A 25,750-nucleotide genomic window follows, 5' to 3' on the forward strand; every position below is an offset into this window, starting at 1 on the left:
CGTGTTAAAATAGCATATCGCGGATTCATTCGGATGGTGAAAATTTCGGATACGATCCTTCACACTGTAAGCGTAATTAATTACACAGCAGTGGCGCACATTTCAGCATTCTGCCGCTTGCAATCACATTTTCTAAATTGAAGGTAATTAAGAGCTTATTATTATATTTTAACGCGCATTAAAACGCGTACACACGCATCCGCATACATCGCGGCAATTTGTTACGCTTTGTGAATTAGTTGTCGACAAATTTATTAGTTGTTGAATTTATTAGCATAATTCTCTCTCGGCACGCTAACGAACCCTCTCGCGCTTCGATCCACACGTGATTTTCTCGTAAATATAGCTCTCCCGGTTGTTGCGTCCCGCGTTCATGCGTTTTTCAAGCGTCGCTCGTGCTCACCGTATTTTTTTAAACCTGTATTTGCATATTTAAGTAGCGTGAAGTGAAAGAGAGATTGAGTCTTAAATGTAAGGTTTTGTTAAATTCTTTTTAAAAAAGGCATATATTTAGAATATAGGCTTCTAAATTTGCAATGACATAAATTACCAAAAAATTTCAGGATTTTTCTGAATTAAGTTCGCGCGGATAAAATAACACACACAATCTTACTCTTTATTTAAATATAAATGTTGTCTTTGTCTGCGAAAAGGTATCTAATTACGGTGTTAATTACAATGATATTTAAAGCTGCACGTTTACAGTTGTTGGAGAGTTATGAATAGGGAGTGTAACTGCATTTTCGTTAGAAAAAAAAGGAGAGAAAGAGTGTGTATAAGTCAAAGAGAGAGCAGAGCTCAAGTAGATGGAAGGAAGTGTGAGAAGGAAATTAGATGACACTGAAGAAAAATCCTCGCCCGCTTCTTCTTTTCCAGAGCGTGTATAATCTGCTAGGCGAAACGCTATCCAGACTGCAACAGTACGCGGAGGCGGAGAGGTGGTTTCAGGCGAGTTTGGCCAGCCAGCCTGACCACGTGCCGGCCCACATCACTTACGGGAAACTTTTGGCACGGAACGTAAGTAGCCGCCGCCGCCGCTTTTAAATTTCGCCTGTGTCGTCTGTGTTTCATCTTATCGCGATCTACTTTCGTCCGAGTCTGACTACATATCGACCGTTACCACTTGTGAAACTATACTACTGGGCGAGATATATAACGCGCCGCGCATAAATATATTTGGGTCAACGCATAAAGGTCCCCCGCTCCTCCCCGGCTCTCTTGTACATCTCCGAAGCTATATATATATATATTTACATTCGCGTTCAAATATCGATTGTACCCCCGGTGGTTTCAACAAATAACAATGGATGACAAGCAAAGTTTTTTTTAGGATATATCGAATATATATACAGTTTTTTCTTGTAGGAAATTCAGCGTTGAATATAAATCTATTTTTCTGATTTTTCTAGCAGATATCGTTTTTTTTTTTTTTGTTTTTTTTTCATTTTTTTCGGTGATACGTTCGGATTTTGCGAATGGACGTATTGTATATTGGGCCGAATTTGTCAACAAAAATTGCGACATATTTCCGCGACAAAAAGAAAATTGAAGTCGCTCTCACTCTGTAATTTAAAAAATTCCAATTTTTTTAATACGTCCAAACGTGTTTCATTGTTTATATTATTTCTCGAGATATATTTATATTCAGCGTTACACACACACATGCACACACAATTTAATGAATATAATACATTAAAAAATGTTGTCCAATGCAATAGAACAAGCTCCTCAGCCGGTAGCAACCGCCAGGGGGAGGGGGGACAGACAGGGCTATCAAGTTTGCGGTGGCTCACGAGTCGCCTCTGCTTTCTCTCTCTTTAGTCGAGCCGTGTCCTGGAAGCGGAGAGATGGTTCCTGAGGGCCCGCAGATTGGCGCCGGACGACCCCAGCGTGCACCATCATTACGGTAAGACGCGATCGAAATCTCCTTTAATTGCGACCTGGGGAGAAAAGCGTCCTTGTCGTTTGAAATTCGACAGTAGACGGTCTCCGGTTCTTGCCCTCCCCCTCTTCTACCCCCCTTGTCCATATTCTCCATTTCATTTTTTCAACAGCGTCCCTTATTCCACCTCCTCTTCGTCGCGCCGGAATTCGTTTCTCGACCGCATCGCAATTTAAATATCTAATGCCTCCTCGTATTTGTGGTCGTTGCCGGCAGTGATAAGGGGGACCCTCGTTCATTATTAAAGCAATGAAATACGCTCTCTTAAGTATCCCGTCTTTGCATCCGTTTAGGTCGAACGTTATCCCCCATCGGTCGAAGCCCTATTGTAACAATGGTATAATTGATTCCCAATCCCCGAATCTGTCCTGAAAAGGAGCTCCTCCTCAAGGCTCCCCTCAGCCGCTTAGGTGGGCTTCGCGTCGGGAAAGAATCAAAGAACCGAGATTCGAAGAGTCGCTTAATGGAAGGGGGAGATAAGAGGATCGCCGTTTCCTCCCGTCGAGCCGCTATAAATACCGCTGTAATATTTCCTGCGGGATGATAGTAGATTTGATAGAGAAAGACGGGAGGCAGACTGGCTAATCGAAAAAAACGGAGGACGGATATCAAAGGGGACGAAAATGAATCGAGACGCAAAGGGGAGAAATCGACGGGTATTGAAATTCCGGAAAGAAACGCGTCGACGCTCTTCGGGACTTTCGGGGCGCGTTAATTCGCGCGCAAGATATCAAGACGATCTCGTCTACCTTTTTCTCTTCCATTCACTTATAAAGAAGACATTTATTATTAAATGCATAAAACGTAATTTGCGAAGTGGGATGTTTTTTATTTTTTATAACTAATAATAAGATGCAATATCTCTCTGTGTTTTAATATTATAGGGAGATTTACATAAAGGTGCAATGAGTGTTTTATATATTTATTTTCTTGTTAATTATATAAAACTGTTCATCAAGTTTCTTTCAAAGACCTCAACGACATCATTGTAAAAAAATAATGTTTTTTCGTTCTTTTTTTTTGTATTTTTCAATTCCATACCGTTTTTTCCTCAATTGAAAACATTCCTCGCAAAAAAGTTTTCGAGAAAACTTTTTAATCTACCTCAGAGTAAAAAGAATTTATACAAATAACGTTTGTATAGAATTTAAATAGTAAATTGTTTTTAGATATTTTTTCAGATCTTCATATAATTAAATGCACAATTACTAGATTTAGCATAACAAGTCTATTCAAAAGAAACATTTAATTAACTATAATAAAATCTGTATAAATAAGCGATTTTTGCGCTGTAATTCCTCGCGACGCACGACAACGTTTTGGTTGGCGAAATTTTCAGGGCTGTTCCTGACGTCGCAGGGGCGATTGGTGGAGGCTGCCGAGGAGCAGCTGCGAGCGGCCGAGCTGTCGCGCTCCGACTACGAACTGTCGGTCGCGGCGGCCTCGGCGCTTCGACAGGCCGATCGTCGCGACGAGGCCGAAATCTGGTATCGGCACGCGGCCAATCTGAGGCCGCACGAGGCCCGCAGCCACACGAATCTCGGGGCGATCCTACACCTGAACGGCAAGTACAAGCAGGCCGCCGCGGCTTACAGGGAGGCCCTGAGATTGCAACCGGGGGACGCGACGACCATAACGAATCTGCACAAACTCGCGGCGATCTTGGCGTGACCTGACGAAATAACGCAGGATGACCGAGAGGGTGGTGGAAGAGAACGAAGCGAGAACGAAGGCACGATGATGAGGGAGAGGAGGAGGACAGTGCGTGTATTATACGACCCCGCGCGACAAAGAGGAAGAGGAGGACCCCTTCTTACCGTGACATTACCGTGTACCCCAAGACCCCATACCGGCCCGATCTTCCTACCGATATTCGTTTATATCTCTGCGTCGTTGGTGACGCGCGCGTTCACCTCGTATCGCCTGCTATGATATGTGAAGAATAAAAGCTTCCTTTATTTTTCTCTAACATACGACGAATATATTTCACGTGACTCCCTTATAGATTTTTCCCTTATAGATTTCTCCCTTATAGATTTCTCCCTTATAAATTTCTCCCTTATAGATTAGAGTTGAAGAAGATGACTACTCCACTGCCTGGAACTACTGCCTTTTCATATTTTTATTGAGGGAAAGATATTTCTCAAATATTTACGCGAAAGGCGTTGGATATTAATTTTGTTAAAAGCTCTGTCGTTCAAATTAATATAGAATTTCTTCAAATTTTCATTTATCATAGCGCGAAATATCTTTCTCTTCCTATACATGCAGAGAACAGGTAAGTCCATCGTAGATTCGATAAGAGCAAATCGATAATTATTTTAAACCGAGATATATATGGTTGTACCATATCATCTATCTAAATCAATCATTCAAAAGGAAGCAGGAAGATGATTGAAAACGTTTTGCGCATTATTCGAGGGGGTTACTTGCAATTTCTTTGATGGAGCTGGATGGGATAACCGCAGAAGAATTCCCCAGCGAAAAGAAAGAATACTTTATTTTAGGTGTTATTTTCTCTAGGGGTTTACGCCGAAATTTTTTTCGTCGTTATACACTCTGAATTTTTATTTGTCGTTACATCTATAAAATATATATCAACCTTTTATCTTTTAATTCATAAAAGCTTTCTTCACACGTTTATGTTTTCTCTATCTTTTTTTAAAATTTTTTACAGGAAATATATTAAGTAACTCAATTCGCCATTAAAATTTCCTGCCCCGAATGTTCAGATATTCTCTCTCTTTCCGTGGATGAGGTGCTGAAGCTCCATTAATATCGAATCTATTTGCACAAAGGTACCAACTGGAATATTTAAGTTTACACTTTAAATCACACCCCCGAGCAAGTGCCAGCGGTGCATGCGAGCCCGGGGGCGAGGAATCGGGAGGAAATGACGGACGGAGAGAGAAAGGTTGAAAAGGGGGTGAAAAAGCGAGCGCACGGAGCCACCTGTCGCTCTTGTCGCGCTGCTGGAGACAGTCTCGGCAAACACTCCGGCGACCGCTGCGGCGGTTATCAAGCTTTGTTCCGCGAAGAACTCGCTTCGTTATCTTTAAAGAGGAACACCGTCGAGAGCGTCGTCTTTCTTCCTCCGAGAAGACGGCTCGCTCCGAGAGAGATGCGTCGTCACGGCCATTTTATTTTTCACCAACTTTTACCCATCTTTTGCGACACCGCTCTCTCTCTCTCTCTCTCTCTCTCTTTCCACCCCTTTATATTTTCTCCATCCCACCCTTTATTTAACATTCAACTTCCGCTTTATTGTCTTGGACGGATGTGTCGCGTAATCCATGGGAAAACGACTTCTCGCATTCGGATCGTCGTTAGTTTCTTGTTATTTCAAGACATTTTTTAAGATGTCACTATCGCAAATATGATAATCCATTTCTTGTTCTGATTGTCACTTATACGTTCGATATGTTCCCAAAAATTATTTCTAGCAATTTTATGTCATTTTTGTTTTGTCGCTAGAAAACGAATCGGATGCTGAGAGCTTGCGTACGCGACTTTTTTGATGTATTATTAATTCCTCGACTATTTTTGCCAATATTATTTGGTGCAAGATGTATCTATGAGACAGCACTTCGTTGCTTAGAAATTCAAAGTCTCTCATCATATTTTCATCTACTTTTTTCTCTCGCTTTAGGTTTCACTCCGCTTTTTTCCTCCTTTCTACATTATTTTATCTCAACTTTTTACCATAGAGCTCTTCTTTCAGTCTCGAAGGAGATGCTTTGTATCTTCTATATTATCCCTTATCTGTCCTCTTTTTAATACTTTAACAATATCCCTACCATCTCTCTCTCTCTACCGCGTTTCACATCGATGTTAACGATCACAACGCTATTTATTTTTATCTTCTCATAAAAAATTCCGTTGATTTTTATTATTTTATCATGTTGATGTTCCTTTATCTTGTTACGCATTTTTCATCGCGCATTTATTTATTCATCGCGTGTTATATTAAGGCAATGTTTCAAAATAATTCTCAATATAATTCTTTGCTATTTCTATCTAATCTTTCGATCTTTCTTCTAAATTTTTATTTTATTTCAGATATTTCAATTCAACAGGAAGATAGTTTATTTTATAAAAGTCTGTATCCGTATTTTATACAATTGCGACGACACAACACTCAAGCAAAAGATATAACAGCCATTATAGAGAGTTTTCAATCTCTTTTGTTTCTTTTTTTTTTTTTACCTAATCGTGTTTCCTGATTTTTATACATTGTCTCACTTTTAGTACGCTTTCACTCGCTGACCTCGTTTGTCTTTCGTCTCTCTCTCTCTCTTTCTCTCTTATCTACTACCGAGAGGCCGGCATCGATTTTTAGCCCTTCGTCCAGCGACTCGACTGCCAGACGCGCGCGTGCCACTTTATAAGCTTACAAGTATTATCATCATCCCCTTAGTTTGCCGTTCTGGTTCGCTTCGCATTTTCCTCGCATACCCCGCGATTTGTCTGGATCCGTTTACGTGATTTTCCGTCTCTTGGCCTCTTGCAACTCTTCGCATGCACACGATTGCACGTCTGCGCAATCCTTTGCCACAGTTAACGACATTCGAATGCCGGCTTTACCGATGTACCTTGTAGCATTACCGAGATCCTTGCATTTCCTCGCGTTTATTCTCCCCGTCTCGCTGCTGTATTTTTCCATGTTATTTCTGAATCTCATTACCTATTGAAATTGTCCAGGCTGAATCGAAAAGTATTTTTAAAAGCTTCGACATAATATTTTCTAGAAAGTAAAAAAACGTATAAAAAAACATTGTACTTATATTTCTTATTTAGAGAATCTAATTTTTATCTTCCCTTTTTTTCATGTGTATAGTCAATTTTTTATCGCTGTTCTTGTTTCGTTTCTTTTGTCGTATCTGTATTATTTCCGGTTGTGCAGATTATAATAAATCTCGTTCTCTCTCTCTCTCTCAACTTTTTGCTCTCCGCTAGTAACTTTATATTTTCATTAATTTCACGTATAGACTTTGCTAATTTGCTCGCGAAATGCGAACATTTAACCAGCACCGGATTACTATCATTTTCGTTATTTTTCTCTTATTTTTTTCATCTTTTTCCTTGCTCGCCTTATGCTCTCTTTATATTTACCCGTGTCTCTTTTACATCTATGCGTTCATTTTCTACGCTTTTTTGCGTCGCCGTAAAAAGACCGTCTTACTACCCCGGTTCGTTCATGATTTAGCAATAAGTGCAGCGCTTTTATCTCTCTTTCCGTATCCTCTCACCATCTTGCGTCTTATTGATACTGCCGACCTTTTTCTCCGTAAGTATCGTTCGCTTTTACAACTACTGGACAAAGAGTGCGTCGTCAAGTTACTCCGGTCTCTACTTATTGTTAGAGTGTGTACCGATTTATTCGTTTACGAGTAGAGCAGAATTCCGCAATAATGCTCACTATCTTTTTCTTTTTTTTTTTTTTTTTTTTAACATTTGTCTCTTTTTCTGGGTATATTCTCCGTCGTTCTGTTTCCAACGATTCTCTGCGTCAATATTACATCTTCGCTGACCGTTCTTTTATTTTTTATTTACTTTATCATAGCAAACTCGATAAATGCGTTTTTACAAGGTAAAATTATAAATCTTTTTAAGAAGGGATCTCTTTTTAAGAGAAAAATCATTCAATTATATATTATTTTACAATGTTGTATAATAATGACGTGACTAACATAAATTGTGTAACGTGAGAATTCAAAAGTAAGCTCCGATCGCGATAAAAGTCACGAGCGTCACGATCTTCCAACGGTACTAAAAATTCCTTTTTCAAGGGAATAAACGACTTTGACGTAAAATAGATTTTTCCCGCCGTCGCTTTTTTCAATGATCTTTTCCCTCCCTTTATCCCCCTTGCTGCAATCTATGTCACGCGTTGCATATAAGCGCCTGTCTTCGTGCGTCCCTGTCTACGTCTCTTATCTCGCGTATCTTATTCCTTTTTACGTGAAACTCTCCGCCATCACCCTTTTATGCCTTCGGTCCCTTCCTCACTTTATTTCTTTACACCATATCGCTGAAACGCAATAAGAGATGGCCAGATAGACAGACATTTATTATGCTCTAGGAGTCCCCAGGGAATGACCCGTCCCCATCTTCTTCATACAAAAGCGGAAGAAACGCGAACGCGCAAGGAAAGGAAAGGTACGGCTGTATCAGTTTTGCAATAATATCTTTGTTAACTTTTTTTATTTCGCAATTATTTTCAACTCGAGAGAAAAATATTACAGAGAGTAGTATATCGGCAACGGATAAATTAATAAATTGAATAAAAATTGAAACACAGAGTACTCAGATTCCAAATTCAATCCCGATTCAATTTTTTATTCAAAGTCTAGATCGAATTTTTCTCTCTTTTTTTTATTTCGCAAAACGTAGTAAAAATATTTAATATATTACATTCCGATAAAAAAAAACAGCGCGTTTCGAATCAGGAGATATATAGATGGGTCAAAAATAGATATTAAGCGATTAATGTTATTCGGTAAATATCTATTTCCATCGATATCGTAGCCGAGTCTCGACTGCCGACGCAACGTAATAAAGATGATGGCACACTGGTGTGCAGTTGGCGACGACGGAAACGAGAAACGGCAGTCGGGGGTGAAACGGGGTGGAAGCGATGCCGGGGTCGTTATTGTAACGATGTGTACCGAACAATTCTGAAATTCGATGTGCGGTGGTAGTAGCTCGAGAGACCGAAGGTGGGGTGATCGATGCGGCGAGGCGATAAGGCGACGGGTGTATTATTGCCGCAGTAAGAAGTTACCATGAGTGATTGACGTCACGGGGCGCGCGGCGACTGGAAACTTGGAATTACTTACCCGTGTGATCGATCACCGGCGCTCTATACCATTAGCTTATAAATAATAATAGTGACATCCCGAATATATATCCGAGCCATATAATATTGGAGACCCCATCCTTCTTCAAGTACGAGGCGCGGACAGTCGAAATAACCGTTCGATCAAATAATTAAGAGGCAGTCTTTTTCGGCCGATGAATTAACTCGATGGGAAAGATAAATAAAAGGTCAGAGAACGTAGGGTCAGGAAAATAGAATGGAGGAGGGCAAATTTTACGCAATGACCCTCTCTTCGTCATGGACCGCTAATCGTGGCTGAAATAAATCGGCCCATTAACCACCATCAGTCAAAGCGAAAGATAAACAACGAGCCGCGTCGTAGATGGCGTCAAAGGGACGAGAGAGAGAGAAAACGGGATCTGTTTGTTGTTCTGTCGCCGGGATACAGGTAAGCGGAGTCCAGAGTCTGGAATCTCCGAAGGGGGCGGCAGGTGCATTCGATGCAGCCTGATAAAATATTCCGCAAGATCACGTCACTCGAGATTACAAGATCGGCACTCGGTATAGTACACAGTAGGGGTAAGGTCAAACGGTTACTTCGCCGTTAGCTCGACCCTCGAGCTCGCCGCAGCGAGAGCTTCCCTGATTTACCCCATTACCACCGCAAAACGGAAATAGAGCAAGGGATGATAGAAAATTTGCAGACCTCGAACTGCAGCTGCTCATTCCCGTAAATGCGCGAGAAACGTATAGGAAAGGACAGAGCAAAGTAGGCTAGATATATGTAATAGAATACAAAATATATGTAATTTATATATTTACATATTATTTTATATTTATATATATTATTTTATATATTAAATATATATGTACACTTTTAATTTTTTTCCTCTTGCTATACAAAAATGCTGAAAGAGAACATTAAAAAAATATTATAATGAAATATATTTATTACACATATTGTATAAAATATTACAATAATATATATTTATTTCATAAATGTAAGAGATATATAAGAAGAATACACAGAGTATATGTGAACGCGTTAATTCGCAGTTGACAAAGTTGAAATGAGAGAAATCGATAAAATAATGACAAGAGAAGCAACACTATTTTCGAGCTTTTTTCACACAAGAACTTTAAGCTTCTTGCAAATGATCCTCTAAATAATAACCGAGTGTCCCCGGTAAAGCGCGCACTTTACGGAGGTGCGCTTTCCTCGCGGGACTACGTTTTATTCCGCGTCACGCGCCGGAAGTGCTATTGGCAAGGCTGTCATAAAGAGATAGCAGCGAGTTCTAGCTTGCGAGAACGGAAATAAAGAGCGCGAAATCGTCGCCGTTTGCGACGTTGCGAACCGCGCCGATCCATCACCATGCGCGACTTTTCCATTTTTCTCTCTTCTTCCTCTTTTTTTTTTTTTTTTTTATTTTTCTCTCGCGCATCTCTCCGCCCGGTACAGTTAAACGCGCCTGCACTTCCCGTGAAATGCGACATGAATGTCAATGAGGCGTGACAGGGCGGAATTCACTAGCGACTTAACGACGCAGCGTTCTTGTGTCGCATCTGGCATCTCGCAAGTCAGTTTTAAACGACGCACCGAATTTCGATACAGAAAGCTGCTGCTGCTTCAACCGACTGACATTTGTATGTGACACACTGCATTTGAAATTCTCCAATAATTAAAGAAGAGAAGATCATTCTCTCCCCCTCTTATTGTCATTATTTAATTTTTTATTCTATTTTTTGTTATATTTCTTTACATTTTTAATTTTTTATCAGATTTCTCGAAATATACTATCTATTAACTTCTCCTTGTCTTTTCTATCAATTATTAATCATTTATTATTATTAATGTTATTTTTATAAGAGCGCTATTTTTCACCATATAATGATGCCGTTGCAATCGGAATCGAACAATACTCGGATTAACATGCAGTGGCAAGAGAATATTGTAAATGTGCGTACGCATATCCCGCGACTAGACGCTTCCGGCTTGACATCACATCCGCTCACCTAAGCGGAACGGACTGCATTCGTATATGCGTTGTTACCGTACGGACCGACGCTACGATGTTATGCCCGATTAATGCGGAATCGGACAAAGCCTTCCGTGTAGAGCACCGTGTCCTACACGCCGTTAATCGGTGACTTTAATAAGCCCGGAGAGCTTTGCAAGCTCTCCGGGTCCAACACCCTCCCCGCGATGACAATCGATCGCTTCGGCATCGTCATTGTAACGCTTTCGAACGAAGTTTGCACGAATGAGTTCGCGAAACTTTGCTATAACTATGCACGGTATAAGTTTGCCTCGCTAGGCATAAAGGACGAAAGCTCGATCAAAGGCTATAAATTAGAGATCACTCTTGTTTGATCGAGGAACAAATTTTTCTTGTATTTTTATTTTCGATATTCCTCGCATAATTATGGTCCTAAGCTTTAAATCTAAAAAGAAAGCGATCCGTCAAAAAACTTTGAACACATTCTTGATATCTAGCATTCAAAAAGGACTTGGAAAATATTTAAATTTCTCTGTTTATAAAAGAAGCGACTGCAAAATTATCGTGCAAGATATTACCTGAAGGGTTTATATAACAACTCGCAAATTAATACGATAAAATAATGGAAAGGTGATCTTTAGCTTATGAAGAAATATCTATTATCCTAATGCGCGCCTTAATACACTTGAATGTATTACGAATTAATTATCCTAATGCTCTTACACAGCAACGTAATGTTTCGGGAAAATTTGATGACTGTACGGATAAAGTCAGTAGTACAAGACGTTTTACGCGAGCCGCTCGCAAAAATTATAACGACGAATGATAAAAAAATTATCAAATAGCAAAATCTTTGCGTCATAAATATTATATGTAACGTTCATTTTTAGAATTAACTAATTATTTAAAATTACATAATTGCAAGATATGCATTACAAATTTGTCAGACTAGGTGTGTGCAAAATAATTTAAATATTTCAATTATTTAAGCAATAATTACTTTTCACCATTAATATAATTAAATTAAAACAAAACACACGCAAATAAAACAATCCAATGACCCTTAATAAAATTAGATTAAAAAGATAATTATCCGAGCGGGAAAGCGTATGTTGTGCACCGGGAGCTTACGACAATAGTTAATAATTAAACCACTTCGGACTAACGAAAATAGATCGTGCCAGCAGAATTCGTCGTCTCTGGAGAGGCCAAGCGCAGTCGAAAAGATATAGAAAACACCTTTTCCACCATAAATCATGTCGGCGGAAATCTGCGCTCGCGAAAGGAAACACGATTCATTGGTGTAACAGTCGTTCAACGGATGACTTAAATGATGACCAGTTCACGATACCGGATTGCAAAAACGGTATATGTACAGACGAACCCCTCGACTGATGATTATAATTATATAATTAATGATCGTCGTACTGTTGTATAATCAGTCGAGAGAAAACGAGACAAGTTACACTTTACTCTTCCTCGCTTTCCTTATTTCTAATTAAGAAGCGGAAGTCAAAATCAGCTGTAAGTAATGGAAATAATATTCCGAGATATAAAACGCTGCTTATATAATTTATTTATTTATTTAACGCGGCGATCGCTAAAAAAAGACTAACATTAAGTCTTTCGACGCGCTATATTTTTCGCCATATTTTTTCATTTCTATTGCATTATGCATTTTATTTTATATCGCGGAAAAAATGCATTTGTAATACGGCTGACGAGCGCGAAAGGCAAACGAAAAAAAAAAAAAAAAAAAAAAAAAATAGGGCGGGCCGCAAAAAAATCTTGCCAAAATGAAACTCCGTGAGAGATACTGCGACTCTCCGCGAATGAGGCGCCGGTTGCGATATATCGCGCAATGGTACAGGAAGGGGAAAAAGCGATTAATCCACCTCGTTTGCACACCACATGGCCGGCAGCTGCTTTCGCATTCGGTCGTGCCCGGCTATCGAATGGAAATGAATTCCGCCGGCTTTAGTTTCCACGGGACGAGAAGCAGGAGCCGCCGTGCTCTTTGATGTAAGCGTAATCGCCATTTTCGAACCTTCCCGCTAACACTGATTTTTCCACCTCAAAGAACGATGGCGTCGTCGAGCTGGATCGAGCCAAAAACGCGCGAATATACCGTAAAAGCTGATAAGGAACATCAAAGCAAATTAAAGCAGCATTTCGAGAAATAAATGATAAAGATTTTTATTTCAACGAAAATAAATAATACAGAAGATGAAATCATCAGATTACAATTTATAATAATCAGTGGGAAAAAAAATTAATTAATTAAATAAAGCTTGGTATCAAAAGTCGATAGAAACTTAAATTATGTTCGAAAAATATAATTTTCTTATTGAAAGTTGATTATTTATTATCAAGCTGAGTAAAAAATATGGTTTTCCGTTTGCTATACAAGCTTTCTCTCGTAAACACGATTAGACGCTTAATTATCCGAGGGACACACGTGACTGGAAGGACTCGTTGTGTAACACCAGCACGGATACGCGGAATAAAATTATTTGGCGTATCATCCTCAAAAGAAAACTTTCATTAGCTTAATGAAACGGGTGACTCTGGCAAAAGCTAGGCCGCAGGCGCGGCTCGCATCCGGGACACAAAGAGGACGCGGGTGCGAGAGGAGGCAAGAGAGAGAGGAAGGAAGGGACGACGAGAAATGTGCCACGGTAAAGCCCGTCGGCACTTTAATTAGAGAAATTAAATTTTCAAACGAAACACACAGCGTCTGACCCGCCGACCTCTTAGCCCGGCCGGCTCACTCTTGCTCTCTATATTACATGAACACTCAAAACGATCCATCTCCGATAGCAAAACGGCGATAGTAACAACGATAACGATCGAAGGAGGTTCGTAATAATAATAATAGTGGTTGAATTTCCCTATCAGCGAATAATATGCGTTCCCTGCATATTTTAACACAATAAATACATGTATATACATATTTCGATTAGAGGAAATTATTTGTGATATACGATATCCGAAATGTATGAAAATGCCGAAACGCACTGTATATTCCCATTATTGAATAATTCGCTAAATAAAGCTGTATTTATTATCGAAACAGAAAACAGGGCAGATATATGCAATAACAAACCCAAACGTAAATATTACTCGTTTACAATCTATCATCAGAGTGAGGCCACGCGCCTGAGAGAAGCTTGAAGGCTTTTAGTTCAATCTTTGGCTGGAGAGAATAATATATTATATATTATTATTTATATATTTATTTGTGACATACTTTAAGAACAAAATTGACGTCTCTCTCAGTCGCTCCGTAAGATCGTAGATTACTTATTTAGCGAAGGGGGTTGAAATCCCTCTCGTTAATTCCGCGCGAGTCTTTTTTTGCCGGGGGTAGTTCTTCCGGAAGTCGCTGACTTTCGGGCAAACTACGGTTCCTCGTTCTCCTGCCATTGTCTCGAATGAGAAGCAGCGGCCGCGAGTTAAGTGAGCGTGGCGTAAAAGAACGGAGAGGCGAAGGGGTTAATTTGAAGGAAAACACCATCGTGCGCCCGTGATACGTGATACATCCGACCTTGGCAATTCGTAGGCGAACTGGAGCCGGCGATTCGTTTTATTCACGATCACGAACGCCCAACAAGATTTGTATCGCCTGCTTGAGTTTCCCACTCGAGCTTTTTCTTTTTTTTTTTTTTTTTCTTCTTCTCTGGCCTTTCCTCACCTTTCGTCTTGTCTTCTCCAACATCCAAACGCCAATAATTGACTTCGTAGTGGGTGTCAAGTAGCGAAGAATTCAGTGTAGAACGTCCGACGAACACAAATGGCTAACTTTAAAGAAATTAGTTTGAAAGTATTCCCCTTTAATGAGTAGAGTCGGACTTCTCCCTTCTCGACTCGAGTGGCGACGCTCGAAAGTCGCGAATGTCAGCTTAATATTCTGACATTTATTACCTGGAAAGTTATTACTTTTCCATTCGAAGAGAAAATACTCACATATTTTATTATACATTACACACTATTATCCCTACGAGATTTTGCAATATTATTTTCTATGAAAATCTGTTGTTCTTATGATATAAATTTCATATAAAATTGTAAAACATTTTACATGGAAAATTTACGCTATTCTATTTCTGAAATTCTATTGAATTTTTTTCCATCATGAGTTAGTCTCAAAATGTGTAAAAATGGAATTATAAATTCTATTAAAAATTTATGTTAACATAAATTTAATTTAGAATTACAAACTTAGCACTAAATTGCTAAAATTTTTATAAAAGTTAAAACATACTTTGTAAAAATATTTAAATAAAAAATTACTTGTAAAGTAAAATAATTAATTAACGCATTTTTTAGTACGATAGATATAATACGAGATACTTTCATCTATTATGCGAGCGAACGGTCGCGTATTTTTAAAAAATAAAGCCATTTGTTTAGCTGCAACTTGCTGTCTCTTTTTCGACTAATCATTTTCGAAATTACATTTATAAATTATAAAGTAGCACATCGCGCGGGTATGTCAGATTAAAACTTTATTCAATGAACCGCACATATATATATGTATATGTAGCCATTACACGGTGATTCTTCTTCATCCCTGTTTGACTTTAAATTCGGAAAGGATGTTGCATGTGACATGAACATAAAATAAGAATTAGCGTGAAAATAACACTTATTTATGATTTAAAAAAAGAATTATTACATATTGCAAGGCGACATATATAAGACAAAACAAAATATAAATTGTTGTCACCAAAAATACTATCGATAAAATTAAAATATTCTTCAGAATATTATTCAAAGCTACCTGCTTAATAAAATAGAATTATTTATATAATATCTCCTAGTAATACATATTTGTAACAAATATCTCTAACAAAGCTAAAAGTGTATTTTGTAGTACAATCTAAACAAAATCTTTTAAATAATTTCAAGCTCGAGCTGAAAGAAATATATATATTATATATAGAGAATTTTTTGATACTTTTTTACGATATATTTCTGCCAATAATTCTCAACAAATCACTGACAATGAGAAACAGCCGTGCGTGGCCGAAACGGCCATAAAGTGGCAGATGGTATTATTTTCAGAGGAAACGCTGGCGTGTCGACATCTTCTTATCACCATTCGGGAGAAATATTCACTTTCAGAATGATGCTATAAATTAGATGGAACTTCGGCGAGTCTTTATTCAATGAGCCACGCGTTAACCAGCACGAAGAGGCTCTTATCGATCCGGAGCGAGAAGCTAAGCGAATAAATCCGGATGAGACAAAGAAAAGGAGAGGAAATACAGGGAAAGGTAGATCGGATGGTTAATTCAAAGAGAGCCTCTATTCTCGCGAAACATGATACCGTCTTTAGATATTCGCGACAAGTACTTCGGCTAGAAACTCATTTTACTTCGAATCCTATTCCCGGATGGGAAATAGGGATTATGATTGCACTTCGTCTCTTTTCGTATCTCTCTTCTCTTTCGTCTCTTCCTATGTTCTGTAATGATAGTCTCAGCTATACCGGCATCGACCCTTTACGATCTTGTCACTCTTTTCGAGTTGAGCAGTTTCGAAATAGCGATGTAGAAAAATTCTACGGGGTATATATATATCGAAGCGCTTAAACAAATATGGAAAAGCCGAAACAAAATATACGTATGAGACAAGAAGCCAAACATGGAAAATACTTCAGAAGCAAATATAAAAAAAAATAATAGAATTATTATTTCAATATATTACACAAATTTCACAGAAGCTTAAAAATCATATCGCAATTCTCTCTTCGTATTCTCAATTATATTCTTGATTAAAGCTCGATTCGTTATTTCAAGATTTAATGAAGAAAAGATTTAACTTTATATAAAAGGAAAACGCCCGATATTAGAGGTATAAAAAAGCTCGATTGTTTTTATATTAAAGAATTTTTCGATCTTTCTCTGGCAATTTGCAAGGGATTTCGTACAATGGCTATTCGCTTAAGGGTAAATAAGGGACGCGTTATTCACAGAGGTGAAAAATGAAGGAAAGAATTGCGGGGAAGATGAACACACGATGCACGGGGGAGTAAACGGACAAAGAATGGGGATCACGAGGTTAATTTGAGAAATTTCGTAGGAAATGCCCAAGCCAGCATCTCGTTTTATTAGTATCCTGGGACGCTAAATAAGTTTACCACTACCGTCTCCTATTCGGTCCTTTTCAGATTGCTCTGTTACTTGCCGCTACGAACTTCATACGAATATGCTGCTGTTAACATTCTACCGCGAAGATACATTTGGTAGCTATTCTAATTTTAATTACAAATTCTTTTACAAATTTAAAATTAATTCTATTGCAGAAAAAAAAATTGTTAATATTGTAAACATTAAGTATCTTGATTGCCGATCAAGTCTTGAATTAAAATTTTGCAAAAATGATATTTATGTTAATATAAAGAAATAAGAGTTTTCTCATTTTTATTGTGCGTGATGGAAAAGTAAGATTTGCATAAGATAAATTTATCAGTTTTCATAATTTTAATTTATAATTATATTAGTATCTCAATAATTTAATTATAAGTGGCAGCATTCTAAATTATTCAAAGAATCTAATAATCAAAATTAACTTCGCATTGTTCTGCATTTACTTTTACCAAATTATAAATGTTATATTTTTACTCGTAACGCGGAATATCAAAAAGTAGTTTATTCTTGCAACACTGATATTATTGCGAGATAGAATATCGTGAAACAATATTTGCTCCACTAAAAAGATTAACAGGAAAATTAGTACATAATTAATTTGTTGCATAACTGATCAGTAATTAGTGTATTTAAGAATGCAATTTTTATATATTTTATATTACATACATCAACTTTCAAATATATTGAAGGTAAAGATAATTTATCAAATACTCAGATATATGAGTCGAATTACGAAACTTGCGTCATAATTTCTCTGAAGAAATTTATATGAGCAATTAAACTAAATTTATACATTAACAGACTGTATCTCTCTAAAATATAATACATATTTCATTTCACCCTCGTAAATAATGCTTCGCGTTTTTTCGCGCTCCAAACTCGTTAATTATCGTTAAAACGTGGATCAGGTGTCGCTCCCCTTACTCGCGATGTAATTATCGGTAATTTATCGGTTCATCTTGGTAGCGCGTCGGTTAATCTTTATTTATTTCCACACGTATTCAATGAACGGCGCGTTAACCTTCGAACACATTTCCTTTTTTTTTCTTCCCTCTCTCGTAATCCAACTAGAGCGTCGGGGGTGGCAGGAAACGAGACGTGCACGAGACACAACGATGGTGATACGGTGGAGATTCAAGGGACTAATCCGAGGAAAGGTGCTATTCTCGCGAAACGTGATATCACCACTCGTGAAAACTCGGCGGCGCGACTCGGCGAGTACCTAGTACTCGTGGCGTAACGTTTAACGAGCTAGCAAGTCGTTTTACTCGCGATCTCGGACACTAACAAAGTTAGCTCGGTACATGAGGGGAGATGAAGGGTTGTTCTCTCCTCTCTTTCTCTCTCGTTCCTCTCATTTCTCCCCGCTTCTTCCGTCGTCCTGTCAGAGTGACCTGGAAGCCAAGTAGTATCCTCGGCAGTTATATCGGCCAGCCGAAGAAAGAAGCCAATAACTACTGTGGACGCGAAGAAAGGGTAAAGAATAGTACAGAAGGGTAGAGGGAAGAGGGTGCAGTAAGAAATAAAAGAGGAAATAGGGGAAGGGAAGAGAAAGAAAAGTCGCGACGGAAAGACGTAGGAAGGAAGGAAGGAAGGAAAGGAAGGCTGTGCCAGAGGGCTCTTTGGTCTTGGGTCTCGGGCGGTAACTCGATTTGTCGCCCGTCTTGAACCAGATGGATCGGAAGTAGACGCGAACGCCGGCCGCATTTCAAGTAGACTATATCCCGCGCTCGGGCGACCTACACGTGTATGTATACACACACACACACACACACGTAGTTTGTATGTGTGTGTACGACTTCGCGTATTTTGTCGTACTGCCGCACACACGGTGTGTGGTCCAGCGAGGATCTATTCCGTCGGACCAACAACCGACGACGACGATGGCGACGACTTTTCCCTTCCTCTCCACGACTCTGTCGAGAACCGGGCAAACTCGGTTTTACCGTCGAATGCGGCGGGACTTGGCCGAGCGAAATGGGATGAGGATAAGATGGCAGTAGGACGGTAACGTCCTTAAGGCTGGCCGACTTGGTTGCAGGATAGGAATGGTGACGTCTCGGCGCGCGTGGATCAGCATAGCCCTTGTCCCGTGTCCTTCCTTCGGGATAGTAAGTTCCCGGAGTACGTGAGCAGCTCGGAAGCTCCTTAAAAACGTGTTCGCCGTACAAATGACTGACACGAAATCCGATATTCCCGGTTACGATTGAACTTCGTTGCGATGCAAAGAACACTGTGACTTTGTCGGAATATAAAAAGGATAATTAAGAAAAATATCGTATGCAATACATCTTGCGAAAAGAGACAAAGATGATTCTCCTAATTAAAGTATTGTATTTCCGAGTCATTCAAATTTTCTCCAAACTGTTGATCTCAATTTTTAATTTAACATTTACCTTGATATTTTTAGCAATCAGATCATTATTTATTTTTAAACTATATTTAATCTATATAATTTTGTCGAAAGCTCCTCTTTCAAATTTCTAAATGGGAAACTCGTTTATGGAACTTTGTTTACTGTCTGTTATTTGATTTGATGCCTTACAAAATAGAAGCTCAATTCTTGTAATAAATTAAACTTAAATAAAATTCTTAGAATAGATGTGAGAAAATTAAAATTAAAAATAGGAGCAAAATCATAGAAATTTTTCACTTCTCCTCTTTCTCTCCTGGTTCAGCAACTTACCTTTTGTCGCTTACATTTTATTATTCTCAATTTTTATTTATATTAAATAAAGCTAGACTTAAAAGACGCAAGTTGCGAAAAAGTCAGCATTCTCAGTTAACATTAAGATGTATGGAAATGACGTATGAATTCTCGAATCTTGATACGACATTGTTACCCTTCCTCCCACCTATTTTCGATTATAACGGGTTAATTCCGACCTCTCTCTCTCGTATCGGATTCGAGACATCGCAATCTCCTGAGCTGTCCGCTAGCGATATCAGTGGCAGATGTTCGAGGCAATCGCGCCAGGCAGAGGAACCTGGTTAGAGAGATAGCACCGAGAGATAGCAAACAGATCTGTGTCTTCGCTTGTCAGTCGGCGCGAGTTGAGTAACATATTGTCGCATGCTGATCAAGATATATCGCGCCTCGCGAAACTAATTGGCCGCAAATTCGGCACCGTTCCCTATTGGCACATTTTTTAAATTTACATAGGACAAAATTTTAATTTCAGAGTGTATTAGTTAAAAAGCATAGATTAATATTATCTCTGTCAATACGGAATTATAAGAAATTAAAATTTTTATTCATATTTTTACAGAAAATTATCGACGCTACCATCATTATTTGTTCCAGAGCGAATTTCAAAGGCTAATTTTTCAGTTTTGTTGCGAGAAGAATCAATGTAAAATCCTGCCCTGTTCATTCAAAATTAAATATATTCGAAATTCAATGTTCGCTACGTCGTTGTGAGTCGAACTGTGTGTATCACGAGCAATTGCGCGACACCTGTGTATCACAACAATCGGATTATCGTACGCTAATTAATGCCGTCGCATTTCGCGAAGATCGAGTTAGCACAACCGGCGACGGTGGTGGAAACGGGGAAAATCGAGTTTCGCGCCGATAGAAAATACGAGGTGTGCAGGAAGAACGCGAAGACCGGTACCGCACGACCGGATGGTAGATAGGTGGATATATAGCTGAGAATAGGTGCGAGTATATATATATATATATATATATACATATATACCTAGTGGCGCGAGCGGGATATCACGAGACGAGAGTACCAGGGGTGCCATTAGCGGGGTGTGTTTTGTGCCCGGGTCGCGCGATCAACTGCGAGGCAGTTCTCTCCGGCAAAGGGGAGCGGGACCAGGAGACGAACAGGGAGGAAATGGGGGAGGCTACGGGAGACGAGGAACCTTCTATTGTTACCGCTTTACCCGGCATGCATATTTAACGTCCGCGTTCTCCGCGTCCCGGCCTCATCCCCCCAAATCCCTCCTGCGGAGGGATGCATACACGGCCGCGCGCCGAATAGACGTAAGGTAAGGTTTCGTACTTTGGTGCCGATAATTCCCCCAGCTATTTGAATGGGCCGCGGAAAATCGTGAACAAGGTTTCAAGTACTTTTAAATACCGCGATGAAGAATCGGAAGAATTTTATTCGGGGACTAATAATTTATCACACAAGTGTTTGAATCTCTCTTAAAGATAGTGCTCTTATTAAGAAAAAAAAGTTTTTTTTTTTCAATACAAACAACTTTTATGTAATGATGATACTTGAATATCAATTCCTTTTTAAATAATTATTTTTATTGTTACATATAATAGAAATCGTTTAGTTTGATATTTTCATTATTTTTAAACTCTCTCTGCAACAGGACTTCTACAATAAAATATTATTTCTCCAGGACTCTGCCGCGTTTATACGCGATTCTCTCTCTTTCTCGTCTATCTTTTTATTTTCCAACCGCGAAATGACGCATTTGTCGTCCAAAGTGCCGAAGAATTCGTCAAGAAGAGAACTCCGTTCGCCTTTTTTCGACTTTCCGCCGCCATGACCCTTATTGATCTTTCATTTCCGCGCAGCGCAGACAGACGGAAAACATTTGCGAACAACGGAAACTTAAATTGACTCTATCGGGAGGGGGGTGAAGGGATGAGCGAGGAAAAAAGAAAGGGGGTGGCTCTCTCTCCGACGGATGATCCTCGGTTTCCGGCAACGCGATTTCGTGTGCGCCCGTTATAATTTTACGCGGCCGGCTACTTCACCGAGAAAGAAGACTCTCGCCCTGCTTACAGACGGTATTTGCATATTCAACACCCGCATTCTCTTTCGCGGTTTCTGTCTCCGCACCCAAAGTTCTTTCCCTTCTCGTTTCTCTCTCGCGCCGTTGCTTATTCGCCATCCCTCGTTCGTCTTGTTTTAATTTTCTCATACCGAATCTCGGCTGCAAGCGCACGCTGTAATATAGATATAGTACGTTTAAAAGTTCATTCCCGCAAAGAGACTATTCGACAAATCAAATTACAAGGGAATTTATTGTATTTCTGTTCAAGTGCTTCATAAACGTTCCATAATAGTTTGTAACGTTTCGTTTGATGCTGAAGTAGACTAGAAAAATATGTTCAATATATATTATTGAAACGTGAGAAATATATTTGCTAAAGTTTATTTGAAACGATTTATATATTTTACGATAAAAATCAAGACAGAAATATACATGTATTTATAATTTTATGAATCCCATATCTTAATATATGAACGTTTGCTAATATATATTTTGTACAGATATATCCTATGTATTTTACTTTTCAACATCAGATTCTCATTTTCTGTATACATATAAATTTATAAATAGAAATCTGTCTCAAATTTTGTCGCTAATTATAAATCACTTAAAGTAAGTTTAAATATCACGTTTAAAAGGAAGTAGATATTTATTAAATTATAATTAAGGAAAAGGATATTTATATCTGCTTAAGGAAAAGATATTTATAATTGCAACGGTTTTCCCTGTATTAAAAACAGATGCAGATTATTAGTATAATTTAATTAAGACAATTTTACACTCAACTTCTCAATTTTGATCAACATTAGATTGTACTACACGGCAGCCAGATGACATTGCGTTAAGTAATCATCATCTAACGTAATAATACACGAATGATATTAGCGGTTAAATTAGTGCCATTAATATGTATGAGAGAGCGGGATATTAATTAAACCGCAACGGGAGAGGTCAAATCCGTCTGTCCACGCGATTATTTCCCTTGTGACTGTGCGAAATTTTATTATTCTTGAAGCAAACCGCGGACAGCTTGACTGACGTATCCCGGAACACGTGGACCGTGTACAAGACACCTGTCACGTATTCTCACGCTTTTTATTTCTTCGCGGAATAATCTCTTTTTCGCGTTACGATCGAACGCGAAACAACCTCGAAACAATCTCGACCTTTTTTTATTATTCTCGATCCGAGATATTACATATATTTCTTGTGTAATATATAATACTGATACACCAAGTATTCGCAAATTTGTAAAATTTAGCTCACTCTTTTTCCACGATGCTACTCACTTGTTTCTTTTTTTTCTTTCTCTTTTACAAGTTCTCCAAATCAAACAGCACGCGCGTTCAAAATTTTCATAAGCTTTCTCCTTTAAAAAAACTTTTCTCTATTCTGTCATATATTTCTCTCCTCTCTGATATTTATTTTATATATCTCACATATGAGAGATGTGCATCGGAATGGTACACGCATTTGAATAATAACGAGCACAAAAAAGTAATTAGTATTGTAAATATTTGTCTGACGTTGGAGCATCATATTAAAACTGTTTTTATACGGATTTTCATCGGGAAACGCGGCTTTTGCGTCCCTCGAGATTATAAACGCGGCAACGAACGCAGAACGACGCGCGGAACAGAATTCAATATTGTTGCGCGCGTAACATTCGATTAATCATCGTACGCGGGGAGAGAGAAAGAGAGAGAGAAAACGGTATTCCGATGGAGTGAATGATCGCGTTGCTGCCTAGCTCCGGCTGGGCGCCGGCGGCCCATATTATTTGATCATTAGCACCGTTAATTACAGATCCTCGCGCTTTGTGCTCGCGGCAGATCTGCGTGCAACGCGCGCGATTTTCATTATCATTTCCGCGACGGCTCTCTCCGGGTCGCATAACGAGCCGCATAATATGAGAAAAACGTCATTCCTGTCATCACTCGCGCACAGGAGATTGGCATGCCCGCGCGCAATTTTATCTTAATTCGCTCGCGCGATATCATGCCGAACCCCGGGGGAGGGGGGGAGCTCGTTAGCGGTCAGTTAATTAGAAATACCCGCCAAGATATTTCGCTCTCTGAATAACGTCCGCTACTCATCGGAGTGTGTAATTTTAATTAATTTCTCGGACGCGCGATGCCCCTTTATCTCTGTGATGTCGTACGTTTCCGGCTGTTTCTGCGAATTCTTTCGCGAATTCGAGATTTTTCCCTCTCGCAAAATTTTCGTTTGAATAATTTCTTTCTTCTCGGAGCTAAACAACTCTTTATCCACAATCACTGATGATTGACATAGAACAGCCGTCGAACTTCCTTTTGATACACTCTTTTGAGACGCTCGGTTACGCGAATTTATTCCCGACCCGAATCAATCCTGCCTCTTTTTCACAAGCGCGAGGAATTATTCGCGCGTGAATTTTCTCCTCGAATATGATCGCCGCGCTTCTTATTCGCACCCACCTTATTCGGCGAGATAGCGATATTTGAAGGAGAATCTCTCCTCGCCTTGTCGATGAGGACGACAACAACGACGACTCGTCGCACTTTGTGTCGGCGTCTCGGCTCTCCAGCTTCGCGAGATGAACGAGATGTTCCTCAGACGCGAATCTACTAACGCGCTCCGTCTCTCTTCTCCTTCTCTCTAAAAGGCCCTTTTTCGTGTTCGCAATAATGTGTGAATCGTAAGAGAGTCAGACAGTCTCCGTCGCGTGCGAATGGATCCTTTGACACGCGCACGTGGACCTCGTTATTTTACATCCGTCACTCATTTTTACGCTCGCAAAGCCTCAGATGTTTGCGTCTCGTCTTCGCTTTTTCATTTTTATATAACTCCACTCGGCGATTCTTTCAAATATCGATCTGGTTTAAAACATCTATTTAAAAAAAATATCTATAATGAAATCTTCGATTTAAACATATTTATTTTCTTGTGTGAGAACAGTTGTATATGTACAATGAATAAATTCTGAGTTACAACTTTTTAATCTTTAAAATTTCATCTGTATATTCTATAAAATATTCCGAAAATATCTTATAATTCTCTTAATTTTAAATTAAATATATTTTATCCTTTAATTTTAATAGTATTCTTTGACGAGATGAAATTTTTCGTTAAGAAAATATCACATCTAAAATATCGTACTTAACTCTCGCTTTCTCTTCTTTTCTCTTTTTCTCTCTTTCTTTTTTGGAACATTTTTTTCAGAGAGAGAGACCCTTTCAATTGGCCGCGATTTTTCATATCTAACCATTATTCGAGTCACGCACGCGAAAGATAGATTATCGAATTAAATTTCATTGTCTTTCGCGGAATATCTTCGTCACGCCTTCTCCCCGACATCTCCTTAGCAGTGAAACGTTCCTCAAAGCGAGGTGCAAAATTCGTTGATGAACTCTAGTCGCTTGAACCACTTATAGAAAATCCCCGATTCTTAATCCATCCAAGATTTACACTTCTTCCGATTACTTTCGCGCTAAATCATCCTTAAATCCTCGCATTTCGACATTTATTATACGAGAGAACCGATCAAAAATATATCTACTAAAAAAAAATATATATTTATATACATATAGATTCTCACATCATGATAATGATTGCTACAATTTTTAAGACATTTACGATAATCTGACAAAAAAATTATGAACAGTTTATCAGTTTCTAACCGGCAAATTGCAATAATAAAAATTGGTTGAATACTTTTTATTTAATAAAAAAAGAGAGGCCACCTTGATTTTTTTAAATGCAACAGAGAACAGTAAAACAAATTTAATGAGTAAGCACAATGTCATTTTAAGTTACGCGCTCGGCTCTTAATTAACCCGTTTGTCCTTACAAGAATTTATTAAATAATATCTAACATTAAAATGTATATAAAAGAGAGAAAATTTAGATAATGACAATATGAATATAACAATATGAATACTTTTATTTAAAAAATAATATTAGGAAAAAAATTATCTTCTCTCCATCATTTTATCTTCTTATTTCGATTATCATTTTTATCATTTTTCTTTCTATCTGCAAAATCTAATCATGTAATCTACTTGTGGATATAAATACACATTAGCAGCATTCAATTTACTACGCTAAT

General features: G+C 38.7%; 2 protein-coding genes across 15 annotated transcripts in view; one reads left to right on the plus strand and one right to left on the minus strand.

Annotated features, from left to right (window-relative positions):
* Window positions 1-3,913, plus strand: part of Tmtc2 (Transmembrane O-mannosyltransferase targeting cadherins 2) — a 299,799-nt gene extending 295,886 nt beyond the window's left edge. For 5 of the 7 annotated variants that reach the window (XM_083052298.1, XM_083052297.1, XM_083052299.1 and 2 more), the window contains 3 exons: window positions 877-1,017; window positions 1,822-1,906; window positions 3,282-3,913. In XM_083052298.1, coding sequence (XP_082908424.1) covers window positions 877-1,017; window positions 1,822-1,906; window positions 3,282-3,613 — 558 coding nt within the window. In that variant the 3' untranslated portion in view covers window positions 3,614-3,913. Of the gene's footprint in view, window positions 1-876; window positions 1,018-1,718; window positions 1,933-3,281 lie in introns of those variants that run through there. The other 2 variants (XR_014426625.1, XM_083052302.1) reach the window with 2 other exon arrangements.
* LOC145944155 (UDP-glycosyltransferase UGT5) overlaps window positions 1-25,750 on the minus strand; it is a 185,772-nt gene that overhangs the window by 79,433 nt on the left and 80,589 nt on the right. Inside the window, exon 4 of one of the 8 annotated variants that reach the window (XM_083052312.1) lies at window positions 6,125-9,670. The exons of 3 other annotated variants lie outside the window; for them this stretch is intronic. The gene's annotated coding sequence lies outside the window, so the exon portion shown is untranslated. 4 more of the 8 variants (XM_083052313.1, XM_083052316.1, XM_083052311.1 and 1 more) reach the window with 4 other exon arrangements.

The sequence above is a fragment of the Prenolepis imparis genome, unplaced genomic scaffold (assembly GCF_030444845.1).
Source record: "Prenolepis imparis isolate NDT839.2.m4 unplaced genomic scaffold, iyPreImpa1.0 SCAF_12, whole genome shotgun sequence".
Taxonomy (NCBI): domain Eukaryota; kingdom Metazoa; phylum Arthropoda; class Insecta; order Hymenoptera; family Formicidae; genus Prenolepis; species Prenolepis imparis.